We start from the raw sequence: 20,056 nt of genomic DNA on the forward strand, positions 1-20,056 counted from the left end.
AACTCCCGCTAAACATCACACCGAGAGCTACCGAGGCCGTGACGATGGCTGACACAGAGACCCCGTGTCCCCGTGCAACAACTTGTTAAAAGTCATTTTATGGCCCTCCAAACATCAAACATCTCAATTCCCTTTGGTGAGCTTACTACAGGCAATTCCAACGACACAAACACATACACACACAAACAAAGAAACAACAGGCAGATGGTTTTCATAAATCACAAAAGAAATTGGAAAGAAATATCGGTTTGTGAAACACTACACCCCCTGGGACACGGAGGATGCTGCAGCAGCAGCAGGAAAAAGTCCTTTGTACCTTCTTCTTGAACGGTGACGATCCTCAATTGCCAGCCACTCGCTCGCACTCTCTCTCTCCCTTCTTTTTCTTTTAACTTTTTTCCCGTTGATCGCCATTGCTTCTTAAGAAAACCTTTCTCCCGTTCAACAGAAGATTGTTTCCGAAAGCCGTAACGGATCAGCGAAGCGCGCATATGAGTGTCCTTGTCGCTTTAACGATCACGATATGATCGTCGATGTCGCCCAACCGGGTGATGGAAGAAGGGCTTTTCGTGTGTACCTTTGCTCCTTACGCATTTTGTCCTTTTTCACACCAACAACACGCAATTGTGTCGCAGGAAGCTGGAATGAACTTTGACACCACAAAGAACCAACACACACACACACACACACACACATACACACACACACACACACACACACACACACACACACACACAGAGGAGGCTCAGCAATTGTCCTTACTTTCAACTGTCAACTTTGCTCACTTTTGCTTCATTCCATTGACACCACCACTACCACTTGTGTGTTCCGGAGAGGATCGTGTTGTGTGCGTTCGATGGAAAAGCTTTTTCTTTGCGTTTGTTTTGTAAGAAGCCGGCACGCAACAGCTGGAAGCCGTTTAAATCGCAACCAATCGTTCGGGCCAAGGCGGATTATCCTTGGATGTTGAGTGATTTCAAGCGTGCACCAAAATCGTCATCAACACTATTAAACTCAGCGGCGCTGGTCAATGTGTCCGAATGCGACCCGAAAGAACAATGTTTGGTTTGAATTTGAGCAATCTGATCCTCTTACAAACCAAACGGAACCATTCAATGGTGCGAACTTTCTTTGCTAATTCGCTAGGCATGAGAGGGAGCTTCATAAGCTTCCCAGAGCGGGGCAATAGGTTTATTAAAGGTTAACGTTTATTGCAATAATGTAAGCTAATTTAATGCGCACCCGTTTTTTCTTTACATTATTGTCGTTGCAGTAATGTAACGTTAATTTTTTCTGTTGCTACCTATCTAAAAGCCACAAAAAGAAACACTTCTTCAGCGGTTTCACTGTTTCACTGTAGCCAAAATTTGGGCATTGGAGCTTATTCTTGATTAATAGGGAGTATTTGCACTGCTAATTTACAAATTTCAATAACCTTCCGCATTGTCCAGCATCGGCAAATGATTGGGTGAATTTTTTTCTTCGATTTTTACTTTTTTAATAAACTAATATACTAGCTATGGCCCATTGCATTTAACACGATTATTCATGAGTAATCCTCGAAATAGTCAAGCCTCCAAGGTATTAAATAAATAGTGATTATACCAAACCTAACGTAAAACTATTATTTCTGTACTGTACTGGATTTGTGTTTAAATGGGGATTTTTAAATTGTGATTTTAAAGATCGCTTTTGTATCTGATTCTGGTAGCCTATTCGAGAGATGCGTCAGCTCCTAAAGGGTTAGATAGCATCGATCCCAACTGGAAAGTCCTCGGGTAACAAGAAGTGACTATTCATCTACGTCGTACTAAAAAGACTCAGCAGCATTGTATGGGTGAGCATTACACAAAAGAACGCCAAAAGAAGAAGAATAAGAAGAATAGGAAGAAGTTATATCTGAAAAGCTCTTGTTAAGGTATTAATCACGATCCATGTTTCAATGGGGAAAACTTTTATATATTATACTCTTATCAATTAGCAAAAAGGCGACCATAAAGCCGAAAAATTCACTTGTATACGACATCACGTGACATAATTTTGAAGGATTTTGCAATACAATTTTTTTCACCGTATCATACCAACCTATGCAAAATACAAGATTCCGTCTGATTTTTTTAAAATGCAAGAGATTCAAACACCATCAAGAATTTGTATGGAAAATGGGTTTGCAGGGAGGAAATCAATAACTTCCAGCACAAAAGACTCGTTTTAGGCGTCCTCTGACGGGACCTATGCGATGGTTATGATGTCACAGAAAAACAAGACCATTATTTGGATTGAGCATTAGTAGTCACAATACTGTGAATAAGATCAACATGACTCTTTTCGGGGCATTGTAATGTCGATCCAAATATGAAACCACACCATCTTGTTACACTCCCCAAATCAGCTTGTGGGCTGGCTTGTGAAGGGAATTGTTTCGTATCATTTGGAAGCTTTTTCTCCGCCGTCACACTATCCATGTACCCACCTTCAACCTCCCCAAACTCACATCAATGCGCAATCCTGGAGCTATTCAAGTTTCGTAACGTACTACAACACTACCTTATCACTGTTAAACTGCGAACAAAGAGGCTGTTATAGATCCTTTGGTAATTTTTTTTTTTTGTGGAAACGGTAGAGGAAAATGCTTTCTGCTCACAGCTGCTCGTACAACAATGCGCGGAATATCACGAAAAGCAACAAACTGCGCCAGAGTATGCCACTACACTACGCACACCCGTGCTGGTCGAAATTCATCTGGGTGGTCTTCTCGTCATCTGCCCGCGTACGCGAAAAACCGCACATTCCTCCCAGCATCACTAAACACAAACACACACACACATAAACAGGCTTGTGCGACAGAGGAGAATCGCATTTTCCACTTCCCGACGACGAGGATGGAAAACGGGCCGGCTCCGACAACCGGTGGGTGGTTATAGAGCCACCGGATAAACATTCGGTATCGTTACACACTTTATGCATCATCATCATAGGGAATGCCGCGCGGGAACGGGACAGCGTTTGACGCTCGCACTACGATAATCACACACACACACATACACATAGACAAGAGGAAGGAAGACCAACATTCGGGAAAAATCGGACGAGCTGAGGTGAAGCAGCGTTACGGGGGCGCGTGCACATGCGCGCCACGGACGAACGAACGGAGGGAAAAACGAAAACGCACCGTTTCCGTCTCGTTTCGTCCTCGCACGATCGATCCGATCGGAAACGATGTACGCATCAAAACATGAGGAGGAGGAGAGAGAGAGAGAGTGGAGAGGTCGATGGGGATGAAAATGCATCTTCCGTTTTGGGAGGTCTATCGAGGAGGGGCGAGAGAAGGGTTCAATTTGGAGGAAAACTAGTTGTCTTTTTCGTCTAATGCAAGAGCGTTCGTTTAGGGCTATGGACATAAGTATAAGAATAGTTTAACTGGATTAATTTTGATATATGTTAAAAATTTTTTTAAAAGTGACCGAAAATCATTAATTACAATGACGTTTACTGTAGGGAATGTGTAATGTAGGGTAATGTAAATCTTGATTTTATCACGAATTTAATGGTGTGTGATTTCACTAAATCGTTTTAATCGCTTGTTCCACTTGATCTTGCTATACGTCTTCCAATATTTCACAGATGATCAAGTCAATCTCGTAATCGTTAAAAGAACGATAATATGTTCTTCTTGGATTCAAAATCTACCACGAATGTATACTTTGCAACGGCTACAGTGGAGCAATGCACATTAAACTTAAGCCATATTGCCCGAATATTGCTCACAGATTATCTTATTTCATACTAATCGAACCAATAAACGCACACCGTTTCTTTTGCAGTAAAGGGGAAGGTCGCCGTTCAATTATGTGAATAAGCATCCCCAACGAAAGAAGGGAGAAAATCAGGCGATTACGATTGCTGCTCATCCCACACCTCCACGGCACGGCATCTCCAATCTGTCCAAAACAGGCAACCTCCCTCCCGCTGGTCGTTCAGATAGGCAGCAGTACAGCACCAAAAAAATAAGAAAGAGAAACAAATCGTATTCTCTTTGCTAAAGCATGCTGACTCCTTGTTGCAAGCAAACGACTAATTCCAATGTCTGTGACAGATCGGCTTCCTTCTTCCGGTTGATTATTCTGCTCTGAACTGAAATCAAATCGAGCTGCTGCATTTTGGGGGGCCTATTGAGAAGGAAAAACTCCCCCACGCACAGCACCAGCCAGATAAGCGTCTGATTGAGACACATTCGATTGGCAAAACGGGGGCATTTTTGTTAGCCATCGAGTGAGTCTGGTCCCCATTTCTATTGCGCTCCCATTCCTTAGTAAATTTACCTTTTTTATATTATGTTACCCATTGCATTCCACTGACACAATCTACGCACACGTTGTTAGTTATGCCACGTAATCTCCTCCCGAAGCCGGTACAGGAAGAGAAGACGGCGCCGAGACCGCTTCTTCTGATTGCCAAAGGATTCCGATGACGCCGGCGTTGATTCAATAATGTCGCCACGGTCCAGTGATCGATTGCAATCGTTGCATGGCTTCGGCCAAACGAACATCCAGCGAGGGTGTTCGCGAGCGAATGCTTTATTTCTTCGCTTTCACTTGGGGGGGACGAACGAAACCAACACAATACCGGAAGGAAATTGAATTTTCATCTGACTTACACACCTGAGCCAGGGAGTCTGGATTTGGAATGATGGTAAGTGTGTGGAGGTTCCACGCAGTTCGTTAGCTTGATGAAGAGTCGTTTGTTCTACAAATAGTGGAAAATAAGCATAGTCACCTGACAAATATAGTACAACGTCGTACAATAAATGCATAGAGCACTGATGGGTGTCCTACGAAACCCTACTGTTCGTTCCTCTCGCGACCATAAATCATTTTACGGGTATACGAAAATCCTCCCCCAACTGATTGCCTACATGTCTTAAAGAAAACGGAAATAATCCTTCCATTGACTAGTTACCACACCAAATCAATAGCCAAACGGCACCATAATCCGTCTCCCCCTGCTTACTCTGCGCACCATCATGCCATTCTTCTCCGGGTTATCTTCATCGAAAAACCCATCGGATGATAGCGAAAAGGGATAAGCCGGCCCTTTTGCGGTAACAAGGGTATTAAGGGGTAACTGGGCAGCAGCGGACGGTTTAAAGCCATGCGTCAATGCAAATAGTGGCCGCCGTAATACCGTACTGGCTACCTTCGTTTTATTGTCCTCTCCCCCGTCCGCACAATGTTGACACAAGCAGAAACTGTTGAACAGGTAGTTTTAGTCTACCGCAGAAAAAGGGACCTGTTTTTTCTTTGAAGAGAAGCGCCAAAGGCAATAGGAGCTCTTGCCTAATGTTTGATGGTTTTTTTGTTTTTACTCTTTTCAACGGGACAGGTAAATTTTGTCAAAAAGGATTTAACCTTATTTTTTTAAAGTACTCCCCTTTGTGGCTGAGCCAATAGTCAAACCCGTAGGAGAAGCCATAAGAAGCAATCCACAGTGCTTGGCTACCCCGCAGCAGGCTCATTTTGCAATCAACCTCTAGTAAACAAGTGTGAAAAAATAGTCTAATTTTCTCGTTAGCAAATCAGTGTGAAGCGATAAACGGTGGCATGGTGCCCGGTCCGCCATAGTTATATGCATGCGACCTGGAGCGAATCGCGAAAAAAAACGCACGAGGCGCGCGATTAGTAAGTAGATCGAGGTTGTTATGACCTCCTCTCTCCCCGTTTCAGTAACACACCTCACACACACACACATACACACACGTTTGCAAACAACAATCGATCATGGCACCCATGAGCAGCTAAAACAATAAGAAGCATAGCGAATATAAGAATAATTATATTTTACAAACAAAATTACCCCCTTCCGGGCGGTGCTTACCGATGATAATCCGCGTGGCAGTCTTGGTGGTGTGTGGCAGAGCTTGTATAGTTGAATTTTCACCTTCAGCTTGAGCAAACTTGGTAGCTGTATCGACGGTTACGTTTTCCTCTTCTTTTTAACAACGCGATCGTTGTTCACTGTCGTGCATGAATCTCGCACATCGAACGTCGTGTTGTCACCGTTTATCATTTAGATGGGTGGATGCTAGAGAGTGGTTTGGATCACTTGCTGGCCACTATGAAACCTACGCTCACTTCACTTCACACATATTCCTGAGACATATACGGATTAAACGACGTTTCATTAACAACAAACTTTTACCATAAATTACCCACGGGCCACGGGGCAATGATAACAAATCACATCCGAGCTGGTGATACACTACAACGGTGGTTGTTCCTGGCGGGTCGAAAGTACACACTTTTCTAGGCACGTGATTATTGCTTGAAAGCTACTAAGAACCGTACACATCACTCTGCTTCTGCTGATTGTCTCATGTTGGGCGAATCTTATTTCTTCCTGAACACTTGTTGAACGATGACTACGATATCTTCTACGTATCCATTCCCCGTCGTTAATCGATGCAATTTGCGTGCAATTTCACGTGTCGTGTCACCGAACTCCCATCCAATCGTGGCGTATGCACAACCGTAGAGCAGTTTTCAACATAGCGCCGTTTACACTCCAAACACGTGTTCATTCCGCCTCGGACTGAAATAGACAAAATAAAGCATTGCATTAAACAAAAAAACAAAAACAGATTCGTTCATTATATTTTCGCATGTTTTCAAAACATTAATCGATCGTCGCTCGATGCACTGCTCCCGCACGTGGGTTGTGCGACTTCGGTTGGGCAGCATTGCCTGGGATCCACCATTCACGCCGTACCCGAATTGCTCAACACAACAAAAACATAACCCATAAACCAAACATGACCAGAAGGAACGATTTAATATACATATGCGGTTTTACATCGTTTCTCTCGGGAAGGAAGAGCAGCAGTGGCAACAGGGTTTAAACCCAAAAAGCAAAAAAGTAACAGGAACACACCTCAACTTTCCCGCATGCTTTTTCCTGTGCGCGGGAAACTAACACCGCGGCGTTGCGCGCATACCACACCGTTCGGGAGAAAAATCTAACCCCGAGCGCACACAGGAACGGAAGCACAGAAAATGATGGCCTCTCACTTCGCGCCGGTTATATTTTTAGGTTTAACATAAACAATTACCCACCGCAACGGCAACCCGCGCACCTCGAGACTCGATCGGCCAGAGAGCGCCACCAGCATCCATAATGCAGCGCAGCGACGACGACGACGACGATGAAAAAAAACGACGGGTTTTCCTTGCCATCCACCCTCCTCTTCCTTCTCCGCACATCTCTCAGAGACAAGGAAGCGGCCCAGAAGTTTCCGGGAAAATGTGGCACGGTACGAAAAAGGGTTTTAACCCCTTGGTTTTTGGGGTGAGCTGTTCGATAATCGTATGCTGCTGCCCTCGACAGACTCAACGCACAATTAGTGCAACGCAAGTGCGAAGGATGCAAACATTAATCATGCACACACATACACAACACGATAAATGTGGGGTCCAAAATCATACCACCTCCAATGACGTTTAAGGGGGGATTTTTCTTGTTTACGATCGGTGTGACAGCGATTGCTCGGTTAAGATAAAGTGCAACGACCGACTTGGATCGAGGGAAGGGGTGGTCCATTCTTTTCGTTTACTGGATGACCTGGTCCAAAAGGAGACACGTACAGAGCATACTTGGACCGATTTCTGATGGCCTTGGGATAGGAGGGAGAGGGGTACCTTTCCTTCAGTCGCTTTAAACTTTGACAGAAGATCTGCCCTTCGTTCCCGTTTTGTTTTCAATTACGTTCATTTTTTCAACTTTTCCAACATCCTTTTCCGGTACCACCTTGCTTGCTTCCGATGGTTAGCTGCGCACGGTTTGGTGTTGATGTTGGTCAGAAGGACGGATATTGGCTCGCCGTTGAGCTGGTGATGATCGAGATCATCTTCCCACCATTGAAAGCGCACTGTAGTGTTTGGTCAAGCGTTAGGTAGGAAACACACGTTTACACAGACACGCACACACACTCACACCAGCTGCTGACGAGAGCTACTACGATGATCGCGAAAATTCCGCACAATCGAAACCGACGGAGAGTAAGGAAAAAAAGTAGACACGCACACACACACACACAAACGTTCGCGCAGAGATATCAACACCACAAACGTCCCAAAACCACACACCTCAGGCCCTTTACATTGGAATCATAATCCACTGTTTAGCAAGATCCACACAGCGACGACCACGACCGGGCGGCAAGTTTAGCTAAGCTGCCCTTGAACGATACACACACACACGCATCATAGTTCGGGGCTTCGGGCCGCGAACGACGAGAAAACCAAAAAAAAAGCTGCCTTTGGACAGCTCTCACCGTCCACCACACGCTGTTGTTCTTCTGCGGGGCGATTTTCTTGAAGACGGTCCGGTCTGCACGATGCTTCGTCGTTGGCTGGCGGCAGCGGCGACGACGACGGCGACTGGCTGGATTATGCGGAACCAATACACCTACCCCCGGGTGTCCCTCTCTGCTCTCCCGCGCACATTGACTTTCCGCCCCGCTGTGTGACGGACACACGGCGGCGACCACGAAGGGAAGCACAAAAAGAGAACGACGTTTGTTCCCCTCCCTCTCCTCCCCCGTCGCGTTTCACCCACTTACACACCTGCCACGCTGCTATTCCCTTCCTCTGCGTCTGTGCGTGCGTGCGTTTGTGTGTATGTATGTGTATGTAGATGGTCTTCTTCCACGCTGCTTTTGGGCACTGGGAGATACACACACACACACATCGTATACGCACAACAGCACAATCAGAGCGACACACTGCCTCACAGCTTCACCCCCTTCACCCGACGGCGGCCCTTTTCCACAAACAACACACAACGCTACAAAAACATCGCTGCGAGCATCGAACGTACAAAAACCGCATGTGCCCCAGCCACCGTGCGAGTGCGAGCAGGACGGTTGGAGCGTGTCGCACACTGCCGCTAGAGCGAGACAACCTCTGCACACTGGCGGCGGCACCAGAAAAGCGAAACAGTGTTGCTGCTGCTGCTGCTGCCGTCGCGCCGAAAAATTCCTTCGGACGCGCACACACACACACACATCAATGCACGTGCGCACACACAGAACACAGCATAGCACAAACGCACGCACACATACATGCGTTGCCTTACCACCTGAGCGAAACCGCGCCACAGTCGCACGTACACAGTCGCCGGACGGAAAACACACAACACAACCGTCCGTATCCTCCCGCACCCGCGCACTGATTCTTGCTTCTTACACGCACGCACACACCATACGTCAAATCCGTGCGCTCTCTCTTTCACACTCATACTCCTTCCTTGCCGCTTACCCCTTAAGCATTGGTGTGCTAGCGCGTTTGAAACCGATTTCTTTTCTGCTCTCGCTTGTGTGGGTCTTCACACTTCTTCCTCCCGCTTTTGTTCGCCCATCCGTTTCCCTCTGCACGGAAGATATACCTTAACTTTTACCACTTCGATCCGGATCTGGGAATCTCAATAAACACACACACACACATACACTGTACAATAAAGATACACACACTTTTTGACCACTTAAACGCACCGAAATGATGTCAACATAATAAGGTCCGTCCCATTGCCATCTTCCCCTATTCACAGCACGCGGGGACGATGTTTCACGCGCAACGGTACAGGGAAGGGAAAGCAAATGATAAAGGTCGCGCTCGCTCCTGTGCAACGCGACCAGACCACGACGACGACGAGGAGCAGTAACGTTCCTTCGCTGTCAGGCGAGCCCTTGCATTTTGACAGCAGAGTCTCGAATGCTGCCCAGCGCGTGAAAGAGTAAAGGAGAAAGAGAGGCAGCGAGGGAGAGAAAGGAAGAAATGAGAGAGCGAGAGAGGGAGAAAGTGATAGATGGAGTAGTTGGTGCGTCTGCTCGCACTCGCATACCAGCGCCGGACGAACTGTTCACGTGAGTGCACAAGTGTGCGTGACGGTCGGTGCTGTCAAATTTGATATTTGTTGTTACAAACGCACACACGTATACGCACAGCTTGGTGTTGGACCCTGACCGCTGCCAACCTGATGGAATTGAAAGGTAAAGTGTTTGATTTGAATTTAACTGATTTTTTTGTTGCTGTTCCGTATGGTCACCTTCTAATGGAGAGCTAATAAAGCGTGTAATACTAGCAGATATGAGGCGAATTAAATAAAACGAAAAAGAAGGCGTAGCTAAGTATAAGGAATAATTTTGAAATATTCCAGGATGTTGAGGAAATTGCTGTAAAACTTAAATATTTGAACATGTATCATAATTTATTCAACTACTTTTTGTTACTAGCAAAAACAACCATTTATAGACAGGCGCTTCGTTATGCTGCCGCGGCATCTCATTAGAATAATTAAACTAGCGCATGCAAACTACGTCCTTTACCAGCGTACGCTATTTCCTTTTTCCGATAGGGCGATAAACTCGTACGCAAAACACGGCCAAGGGCCGGTAGAAGCAGCACAAAACATCGGCAGTTGCAAATGCACTTTTTCCTTGCCGATTATTTGCCTTCCACCCGCAAAGGAAGATCCCTGTTCCGAGCGTTCGCGTAACGACCCACAAACGACACGCAACGTGCGTTCCCGGTCTCTACATGCACTAGCCCGAAGTGCATTGACATGCCCTTTTACCGCGGTCTAATGCCCATACTTGTCCTGCCCCCCCTCATACAGCCGGTGCTGATCTTGAAGGTGTGCGAGTGGTCAGAAAAGGGAATGCACTTGTTTCCATTGCATCCGTCCAGACACCTTTTAGCCTATCGTTAAGATTATCGTACATATTTGTATGAAGCATGGGCAGCCGGACAGGGTGGTTAACTGCGCCTATTTACAGCCCCTACCGGAAGAACCACCCAGAGCGCGATGGGGGAGGGCGTGTTTGTGTTTTATTTTGTCTCGTTACCACGCCAACCGAGGCACCGAGCGGTTGGCGTATTGACTAGCGCGAACGGAACGGGCTATCCTTCGGCCATCCTGAAACGGAGCACACGCGCCACAAACTCAACAGCACGCGCGTGTCTCTCGCGGGTTCGTCAGTGTCCGAGCGGAGTGACCCGTAGGGCTCAATAAAAAGCATCCCACCAGTGGGTCGGTGGGTCTAGTTGAGAACAAAGCGTGTAACCTGCTGGAGGTGTCGAAGGGCCACGTGTTTTTTTTACGTGGGAATAGTGTTTATTTTTGTTTAGTTTTTTGCGAAATTTACCAGTGAGTGTACCAGTGTGTAGGAGAAACGGTTCCACCATGGCGATGGCTTCTATTCTTCCCGCATCTTCTGGCGTAGGTGCAGAAAGTGATCGTGTTGTAAGTGTGGTTGGACGCATTAGAAATAACTTGCTTTACAAAAAATCAAATATGAATGCACGTATCCTGCGCATATCGACATAACGCAACCTGTGAAAATCAATACCAATTCAACAAGAAAGTTCATGTAATGTTTCTCCACAAAAAAAAGATCTGCTCCACCCATCAGCCCCATTTATGTCCGTTACGGTTATGTGGTCTGCTAGTGAGAAGCAGGCTATGCGAAAATAATGACAGGCTGGGAAATGTAAACACATGCGTGACTCATTATCCTGCCGCGCTTCGGGTTTTGCATCGAGCGAAGCAGGACGAAGGACGATTGTGAATATTAATCGCGCCCGTTCTTCAATCCCCAGTCGCAGTAGTAACACCGTAATCGAATATTGATTTTTTCTACCAAACAATGGTTCCCTGTCTGTTGAAATCAATCCTACGCTCCGCACGCTTGCCCTTCCGGAAGCAACTGTTGCGAAAGGTTACTTCGTAATGCTTTCTATTGTTTGTACACTTCGGATATGATTTCGTCCTTTTTTTACTGAGGGGAAAAACGGAAACACTACTATCGCTGACGCGGGCAGTTATGGACGCCCGTAAAGCTCCGGCAGGATTAATCACATTGTTACTGAACCGTACGCATGCACGATTAATGTTATCTCGATGTGTGTGCATGTGCGTGTGTGTGTGTGTTTCTGTGGCCGGATACGTAGGATTGGTTCAACTCACCTGTGGCCACGGGTACACACGAGTGCGTTTGTGGTGTTACGGCTGACTGGCATAAACCGTAGCACGAAATCTTCTTGTGTTTATAACGTTTCCTACAAGGGCTAAATTGTCCCCGTAGCAGCGTTCAAGCGGGACAACGGGACCCCTCGACCAACGCACAGGATTAATTCACACCGCGCTCTTCCAATGTTACCGCATGTGACAATTTTCTCTCTATCTTGCTCTCTCTCTAGATTTCCCTCTTGTACCAATCAATCGTAGCAACCCCTGAAATTTTGTTGATGTTGCTGCTACTGACTGTGTGGTATGCACGCACTAATAAACGTTGGGCCAATGTTTAATGTTTGGTCCACTGATTCGCCGACATTGAAAAAGCCGTCAGTGATGCATATCGTGGCTGTTTGAAAAACACACACATACACTCACACACACCTCCTTAGCGGCTCTTTAGGACCCTCGTTACCCACTTCCCAGTGGGTCCTTTCCGCTTTTTCCGACACTCCGTAGACAACCTCTCCGGAATTTACCCGTTTGGGACGGTTAGCGCCTCTGTTTCTTATCGCAACATCTTATGGGCAGAGCCTGCACGGCAATCGCTTGTGGCAAAACACCGTTTCGCCTGGCTCATATTACCTCCGCTTCAGGGGCAAGGGGACAAAGCATCAAAGGTGGGGTGTCACCAACTGCATCCGCACTGCCGGAAGGGTGCGTAACGCACGCACGTCATCTGAAACCACGAAGAAAGGAAGCTGCAAAGGGAGGGCGAGATTTCGGATTTAAACAAAAAAAAAACTACCAAAGATCGGTGTTTTGATCAAACTTAAGTCCTTAATGTTTGTCACACATTTCGATGAATGGAATCGAGGTGTAAATGCAAAATTACAACTAAAAAAAAAGAAGAAAACAAACACTCACAACGGTACTTTTTTGTCCTGCGGCTCGGTATTGCCCTTATCGTCCTTTATTGTCCGTGAAAGAGTTCGAGGTGTGAAAGACTTCACAGCAGCAGCATAACGAGGGGTTTTTTTTAATCCTTAGCCGATACCAATCTGGAACAAATAGGGAAAAGTCGAAGTTTTCCATCAGAAGCTAAGTGACATAGATAAGTAGGATTAAAAAAGTAGAGGCATCGAGAGAGAGAGATGGGGTTTTAATACGAATCGGAAAGCAAAGCAAAGTTTGTTGGATTTATCCTACAACAGAAGGGGTTAGCGAGCAGGAAGCAAGCATAGAAATAGATTAAATTCCAAACGCACACGAACAGTTTGCAGTGTGTCCCAGGGTGTGCCACTGCTGGGAGGATGTGTGGAATATGCCAATGTATGTCCCTTCAAAACTTTTGCATCTATGTTGTTCCAATTCAATCCCCTCGCTTGGTGACATACACACACACGCGTGAGGAATCTATAATCGAGGTTTTATAATTGCATTATGACAGTGTCGAGAACGGGGAAACAGTTATTACAGGCGTACCCTTTATTGCTAGCAGCAGGAGGAAATCCATCATCAATCCACCCAAAAGCAAGCCTTCGGACCACGCACTGACTACTAAACGCGTGTTCCGGGGGATTGACCTTTTGGAGGAGTAATCGGGATGCAATATAGGAGAAAGTAAAACACGCAACAACTTCAAGTCGTGTGAGCAGTTCGAGAAAGTTTCTATAGAACTTCGCAACGAGGTGTGGAAGCATCAGTGATTTATTATTTATCGTTTCGAGAAAGTAATTCCAAGCAAAGTACAATGAAAGTTGGAATAGAGAAACTGAAATTAGTGAGAAAAAACCAATTTAACCAAGCATTTTAGCTCTTTTAGTTATTTTTAGTTCTCTTTTATTCATGATGTCTTTTCATATATATTACAAAAACTTAAATGTACTGTTTTATCTCAGTACTATACAAAAAAGAACAATTAAATCGAACAAACTTACTAAAATTGTCTAAACAATCCTTTCAAAATATACTTACCATTCTGGATTCAAACTTGATACTTGAACATTTCACGTAATGCACTTCATCAGGTCCAGTATCTCTTGGCCAGACTTAAAACCCTAATGCCTTAAATCGTGTTTTAAATCGACATTAGTTAAACCGAATCTAATACTTTTCCACTCCACACAATCCCTTTAGATACGTAGTAGCACATGTGTCCCTGTGTGCCTTGCCACTGTTTAAAACACGCAAAAATCTCTCGCCTCAGCGAAGCTACGGCCAAATCCCCCTTTAGTTCCCGAATGCACGCATCGCATTCTGTAAGGTAACAACTACACCCAACGTCATCCAAGACACGGGAACCCTCGGGGGCCTACGTTGTCACCCCAGCGAACCAAACGTAGTCGTTAGCGTGCAATTTTTGCGTTTTACACCACACACATACACACCTCCTCCTTTTAAGTTTCCTTTGCTCTCGGTGTGTGTGTGTGTGTATGTGTTGTCACCAAAAATCGGAAAGTGACGGTAATCCCTTCAACGTTTACTGTTTTCCCATTCGAGCGAATCGAGGTTGGCCGTGCCCGGTCCCCTCTACCCGTGAAGCGATGCCTGGGTTACTGTTGCTTTTCCCCTTAGTTCACGTTGACGCCATAGCAGGCAGTGCTGTGCTGTAGCCGTGTGCGATTCCGCGATAAAGTACTTTTCCACTTTTAATTGGCACCGATCAAACTGGATGGGTGCAAGCGGACTGTTTGCGCGGCCCAATGCCGTAATGAAATTAGCATTAAAACAGCCCTATCCTACTGGGGAAGGGGGTGGGAAGTGATACTGGGAAACAAATTGGAAGCTCATGAATTCCTAATTTCATTGACTTCCCAAATGTAGTAAACCTTACGTGGCGTTTCACAAGACAAACATCTACAGAATGTATCGGTTTTTATAATTTGCAAAACTCGCTTGCCATATGTGCTTAAGCTGCTCACTGCTCTCTCTCTATCTCTCACGGCTGCAGCTCAAATCCATGGATGCCAATCGGTACGCGACGAAGAAAACCATCGCCCAGGGCATGCTGGACATTGCGCTGCTAACGGCCAACGCATCGCAGCTGAAGTACATCCTGCAGGTGGGCGAAAAGCACGAGTTCTACGGTCTGATGCTGACACTAATCAGCATCTCGATCATACTGCAGGTGAGTGTACGACAACGGCCCAGCGGGACTCGCCATCGGGGTGTGCGAATAAGGATAATCCTGCCTTTCGATTATCTGCCGCACATCCCGTGGTGTTCCTAGCGCATCCGTTATGTTACTGGTACCGTTGCTAATACCCCATCCGGTCTGCCTAATCCTAATTATCCTTTATTTCCCCGCATCCCGGGCTGTTTGTGATGGTGGTGGTGGTGGTGGTGACGGTGATGCTGATGCCTGTGATCTCTACGTATCAATTGTCCCCAGGTCATCATGGGAGTGTTAAATCTAAGTCTCAGCCTAATGCGCGACTGTCGACTGCATTTACCCGAGTACCATCGATCGGCCAACGTGATCAATTACATCGTCACCGGTGCTGCGGTACTGGTTGCCATGGTGAACCTAATGATATCCGCCTTCGATCCAAAGATTCTGAAGTATACGCTCGAATAAAATCGTACCATTTCTCATTGGGCGTAGCGTGTATATCCGTATATCCGTGACTTTTTCTTCCCCATCAAGCCGATTATTGGTCAATCGGTCAAGCGTTTGATGTACTGCATATCAAGCAGATTGTGTTCTTCCCTCGAGGGAGATTCCTAATTATCTTGCGTTTGGACAAAGGCCTACCTATCCCTACGTCACAGTGTGACGAACGTGACCATTGCGTGAGATGATTAGAAGTTCTATTCAATTGATTTGCTATCGATTTTTCATGGAAACCGTGGTGTTATTTGATACTGTGCTGCTTTGTGTCAGATGCTTTGCTTCGTGTAACACAATAGCGCGTTTTAGGCTACTACAACACGTGCCCGGAAATGTGGAAGATCCGACACCACGTATGCCATTGCCACAACCATCGCACGGCCTCATTTTCACCTCCTTCCCGTCCACCCTAGCAATCATCACCTCCTTTCCCGCAAATAACCCCTAACATCCCATCTCCTTCACCGAAACATGCTTTATGTTCCCCCATCTCTCTCTCTCTCTCTGTCATATCTCTGTATTCCTGCAGATGCTTGTCGGCATACTGTTTGTGGTGATCGGTAGCTTAAACATCAACCGCAAACCGGACCAAACGGCCGCCATCGTACTGAACGATGTTATCCTGGTGCTCATATTTGTCATCTCGCTGATCAATGTCATCATATCCGGGTTCGGTATTGAGTACTCGTCGCAACCACTCCGGTTGCTGGAGCGCGTCGAATCGTCACCATCCGCCACTGCTGCAACACTCACTGCTGCGGCCAAACCCTCGGTGGCTTCATTCTTGTTGAAGTAGCAGCAATCCCTATCCTTTTTTCCCTCGCCAAACCAGAACACTAATTTGCTGTAACGCCCCTAGCATACTAACTAGCTGCTTTACTAATTGGTTGGTACAGGTTTCGGCTGCAATGCTGGCCGTCATACTAACCCTGGTCAATCTGCACGGCGGTGAGGTACAGCGGAAGGTGGCCAACATACTGAACCACTTCTCGCTCGGGTTCGTCGTGGTGGCCCTGTTTTGCGATGTCATAAAGATGAATTTTGGGCTCGATCCGGCCATTCCGTACATACACAACTGAAACAACTAACACAACATGTAGAGGAAGTGGGATCTGAAAACGCCTTAGCACAATATTTACCAAACCATCTATGCACTTTATGCCCATCTCGTTCAACATGCACAGATTGTTCAAGGGATTGCCTGCATCCTGTTGGCCAACTACAACATCAACAAGGAGCACTCGCGCGACACAGCGAACACGGTGCAGAACTTTTCGCTCGGTCTCAACATGGCCACGGTCGTGGTAAACATCATGATCAATAGCATGGAGATAAAGCACATGGGCGATGTAGGGCTGGGAATGGGGCTCGAGAGCACTACGAAGGCCTTGTGAACGAGTGGCAACGAGGGTGCCTTAGCAAAGCGCGTGTTGACTCAAAGGACACATTAGGTGATCGTGATGTCGTAGTGCAACTGGCGATCGCGCAATCTTCACAATTTTATCGTTTTCTTAGGTTAACCAGTGAGAAAGAAATGAATAAAAGCGTAATACAGGGTTTATTGTAGCGAATTGTTTGCGTTTTTGTTTGCTTTGGACTATGTATGTAGTGTAGAAACATTTGAGAACTAACGTATCCCTCAATCAAGTGAACGCGTAAGTACCTTGGCGACATTGGCTGAAGACTGTTAATCGCACTGAAACAAAGCAAAAGAAGCAACCCCAAAATTCCTCTATTCTGATGTGAATTCTAACCGTTGAAAACAGCTGACTATTATAGGTTAGATGTGACGTATAATTAAAACCCTCCTCCTAGGCATCCTATACTATTTGTAATTAGTAATTATGCAAGGTCCGATCCTGTCGCCCAATTAATTGGATAGTATTTTGGTGAAAATAAATTTTGACATTGGAATTTTTCCAAGGTTAAATAATCGTTTCTCAACATTTATAAGAACTTTTTCATAATTTATTGAGTGCTTCGCAGATTTTCATACAATGATTCCAATGTTAGTGTGAAGGTTATAGCTGCAATATTGACAATAAATGTTCTCAACTCGTGAAATAGACGAGTAGCAGTCAACAAATATAAAAAGCTGCTTTCAGTTGATGTCATTTTTATTACGACTATAGGCAAACAAGAGGTAAATTTTTCTAACATGACATTGTTATTTGAAACTACAATAAACATTGGAGCCCGAAACGGACAACGTTAATGCTGAAACACCGCGGCAGCAAGTGTTCCTAAGTGCAATGCGATAATAATTTTAAATTTCAAAAACACTTACATCATTCAACAGTTGAACAGTTTCAATCATGGTTAATTTAGAGACAATTGAGTAATAATTAAATCGGCATATGTTTATGCACTTTTACACATTTTTTGCTTTACGCTGCAGCACACAGTACACGGAATATGCCATATTTAAAATCTGCAACGAACATGAATAAAATATGTATATAGAGTAAGTTGTACCTTCCCTTTTTTGTTCTTCCCCGTTTGCATTACCGTTGTAAATGCGGGCAAGTTAAAGTTGAAATAACCAAACGCAGCCACTGCGAACGGTTTGTTGGTGCGCACGAGAAACATTTGCACGCTTTTCCTGTTGCTTTGCGGCATGTCGTACCAGCGCGAGGAGTAGATGGCATTCGTAAGGGCGTAGCTTTTGAGTGTTACTTCGTTGCCATAGTAACACGGCAGTCCGATCTGCATCGTCATCGACATCATGTAGAACACGTTCATCAGTTTGCTGAAGTCGTTTAGATTGAGCTACAGATAGACACGTGCGTTACTAATGGCGATTGGCGAATGTTAAGTAATGATAAGGTAAGGTGTTGGATATACGCACCATCGAGGCTACCTGATAAGCCGAAGCGCAGATGACCAGCCCGCTAACACTGAACTGCACAAAATAGGCAGGTGAGAAGAGGTTCTGTACTCGACACAGCATGCTGCGAATAGAGGAAAGGTAATTAAAAGCAAGCCATTCCTAATGCCACGTGGTCCATTGCGTATTGCTCATATGGCGCAAATGCAACGTGATAGTAACCCATCAAACCCACCGATGTATTTTGTTGTAATGCTGCACCAACGGCACAAACGAACGATCGAACTCTTCGGAGTTATTTAAATCGCGAAACCGTTTTCCCAGCAGTTCCAGCTGGATGCCTATCATGTGCATCATATAGCACAGCTGCGTATCGCCGGCCGTGTTGAGCAGCATGTGAAAGTACATCCCGAAGCTCTGGTATGCAAAGATCGTGTAGTACGCCACGTGTGCATCCTCCCCGTACGGGACACCGAAAAACCACGGAAAGAACGGCATCCGATACTCAGCACTGAGCAAATGGCTCCCGGTACCGAATGCAGCCATATGACTCACGAAGATGTACGCATAGTACCACCGGTTGAATACGGCCAGCCTTCGTTGCTGCAGCTTCCGTTCCTGCTCGTCACGCGGTTGAAATGACACCCCCAGCGTAGTTTCGTACAGGCTCCAGACGATGTTGAAATGCCGATAAATGGTCAGCGTTTTCAGGATCATGGCCGTTTCGGTCAGAAAGATGTACATGATGAAGAACACCCGCTGCTCGAACGGTTGCGGTACGAACACGTTCAACAGCAGCACAAACAGGTACACCGCCATGATGCAGGAGTAGAACGCGTAGCAGTACACGCGGTACGCGACGGACTTTGGTACCGGTGCGTTAAAAAAGCCGCACACCTTCCAGGCCCACATGCTGAAGCGCATCGGGAAGATGAACCGACCCGGGTCGTACATTGGTAGGTTGCGCTTGAGGCAGGTGTTTCTGGTAGCACTTTTGAACGTGGACTGGTTGACTGATTGGGTCACTGACGATGCGATCAAATGGTCAACATTGATTGTATGGGGTCAATATAGAAAGCGGCTTCACACAACGTTAATTACTAAGTTTCGAACAATGGTGTATAATAAGGATTTTTGGTGCATAGTAATTAAACTCTACCTCAACACGCCCATAAAGAATAACATTCACAAAATTCTAGCAATAAAAAAGGGTTTTGTATTTTATAATGAACTCAGGACTACCGAACATCTCAGGGGGTGTCTGTTACATAAAATAAAAGGCTTGAAAGACACCATTAGTGCGGTTTCCATAAGAAACTTGAAAATAAAGACAAAATTAAAATTAAAAGAAGTAACATTGCATGCTCCCAACATGAGAGGTAAATGTGTTTCTAAATCAAATGTATTTAATGAAGAAGGTAATCGAAGAATTGATGATTTGCAGTTTTTATTTTAAAGTTGATCAACAATGGTTGCATGAAAGTTGTGTATTTTATAGATGGCCCATAAGCGCGATGAATGAATGGTACAACTTGACCTTTAAACGCTCATTTGGGAGCAGTCAGAATAATAAACAGAATCCTCAGAACCCACTTAAAACAATATTTTCT

The 20,056-nt window shown here is 45.6% G+C and overlaps 4 protein-coding genes across 21 annotated transcripts in view; 1 reads left to right on the forward strand and 3 right to left on the reverse strand.

The window, feature by feature from the left end:
• Nucleotides 1–9,756, reverse strand: part of LOC120908510 (axin) — a 28,595-nt gene extending 18,839 nt beyond the window's left edge. For 2 of the 14 annotated variants that reach the window (XM_040319567.1, XM_040319553.1), the window contains exons 1-2: nucleotides 9,439–9,756; nucleotides 5,875–6,588 (exon numbers count right to left, since the gene is read on the reverse strand). The gene's annotated coding sequence lies outside the window, so the exon portion shown is untranslated. The other 12 variants (XM_040319562.1, XM_040319559.1, XM_040319564.1 and 9 more) reach the window with 12 other exon arrangements.
• A 1,190-nt stretch (nucleotides 9,757–10,946) lies between these two features.
• On the forward strand, nucleotides 10,947–17,190 carry LOC120908512 (ninjurin-2). 5 transcript variants are annotated; one of them, XM_040319568.1, is made up of 3 exons: nucleotides 10,947–11,295; nucleotides 14,960–15,136; nucleotides 16,149–16,633. In XM_040319568.1, exons 1-3 carry the CDS (start codon nucleotides 11,236–11,238, stop codon nucleotides 16,413–16,415), a joined length of 504 nt encoding a protein of 167 aa, XP_040175502.1. In that variant the 5' UTR covers nucleotides 10,947–11,235; the 3' UTR covers nucleotides 16,416–16,633. The 5 variants fall into 5 exon arrangements, with proteins under 5 accessions (XP_040175502.1, XP_040175505.1, XP_040175504.1 ...); XM_040319571.1 differs by lacking the exon at nucleotides 16,149–16,633 and adding an exon at nucleotides 15,401–15,627; XM_040319570.1 differs by lacking the exon at nucleotides 16,149–16,633 and adding an exon at nucleotides 16,804–17,190 and having other exon boundaries at nucleotides 10,949–11,295.
• A 662-nt stretch (nucleotides 17,191–17,852) lies between these two features.
• On the reverse strand, nucleotides 17,853–18,571 carry LOC120908514 (putative odorant receptor 71a). The gene is made up of 3 exons (XM_040319573.1): nucleotides 18,468–18,571; nucleotides 18,128–18,388; nucleotides 17,853–18,050 (listed from the first exon to the last, which is right to left on the reverse strand). The coding sequence occupies exons 1-3, from the start codon at nucleotides 18,567–18,569 to the stop codon at nucleotides 17,991–17,993; spliced, it is 423 nt and encodes a 140-aa protein (XP_040175507.1). The 5' UTR covers nucleotides 18,570–18,571; the 3' UTR covers nucleotides 17,853–17,990.
• A 100-nt stretch (nucleotides 18,572–18,671) lies between these two features.
• On the reverse strand, nucleotides 18,672–19,400 carry LOC120896912. The gene has a single exon (XM_040301436.1). The coding sequence runs from the start codon at nucleotides 19,398–19,400 to the stop codon at nucleotides 18,672–18,674; it is 729 nt and encodes a 242-aa protein (XP_040157370.1).
• Nucleotides 19,401–20,056: the final 656 nt, after the last annotated feature.

Source organism: Anopheles arabiensis, chromosome 2 (genome assembly GCF_016920715.1).
Source record: "Anopheles arabiensis isolate DONGOLA chromosome 2, AaraD3, whole genome shotgun sequence".
Taxonomy (NCBI): domain Eukaryota; kingdom Metazoa; phylum Arthropoda; class Insecta; order Diptera; family Culicidae; genus Anopheles; species Anopheles arabiensis.

Coding starts and splice junctions, on each gene's coding strand:
- LOC120908514 (XM_040319573.1), bottom strand. CDS start 18,569: ATGCTGTGTCGAGTACAGAACCTCTTCTCACCTGCCTATTTTGTGCAG. Junction 18,389..18,467: donor CTTATCAGGTAGCCTCGATG/GTGCGTATATCC, acceptor GTCTATCTGTAG/CTCAATCTAAACGACTTCAG. Junction 18,051..18,127: donor ACTTGCCCGCATTTACAACG/GTAATGCAAACG, acceptor TGTTCGTTGCAG/ATTTTAAATATGGCATATTC.
- LOC120908512 (XM_040319568.1), top strand. CDS start 11,236: ATGGCGATGGCTTCTATTCTTCCCGCATCTTCTGGCGTAGGTGCAGAA. Junction 11,296..14,959: donor GTGCAGAAAGTGATCGTGTT/GTAAGTGTGGTT, acceptor TCACGGCTGCAG/CTCAAATCCATGGATGCCAA. Junction 15,137..16,148: donor GCATCTCGATCATACTGCAG/GTGAGTGTACGA, acceptor GTATTCCTGCAG/ATGCTTGTCGGCATACTGTT.
- LOC120896912 (XM_040301436.1), bottom strand. CDS start 19,400: ATGTACGACCCGGGTCGGTTCATCTTCCCGATGCGCTTCAGCATGTGG.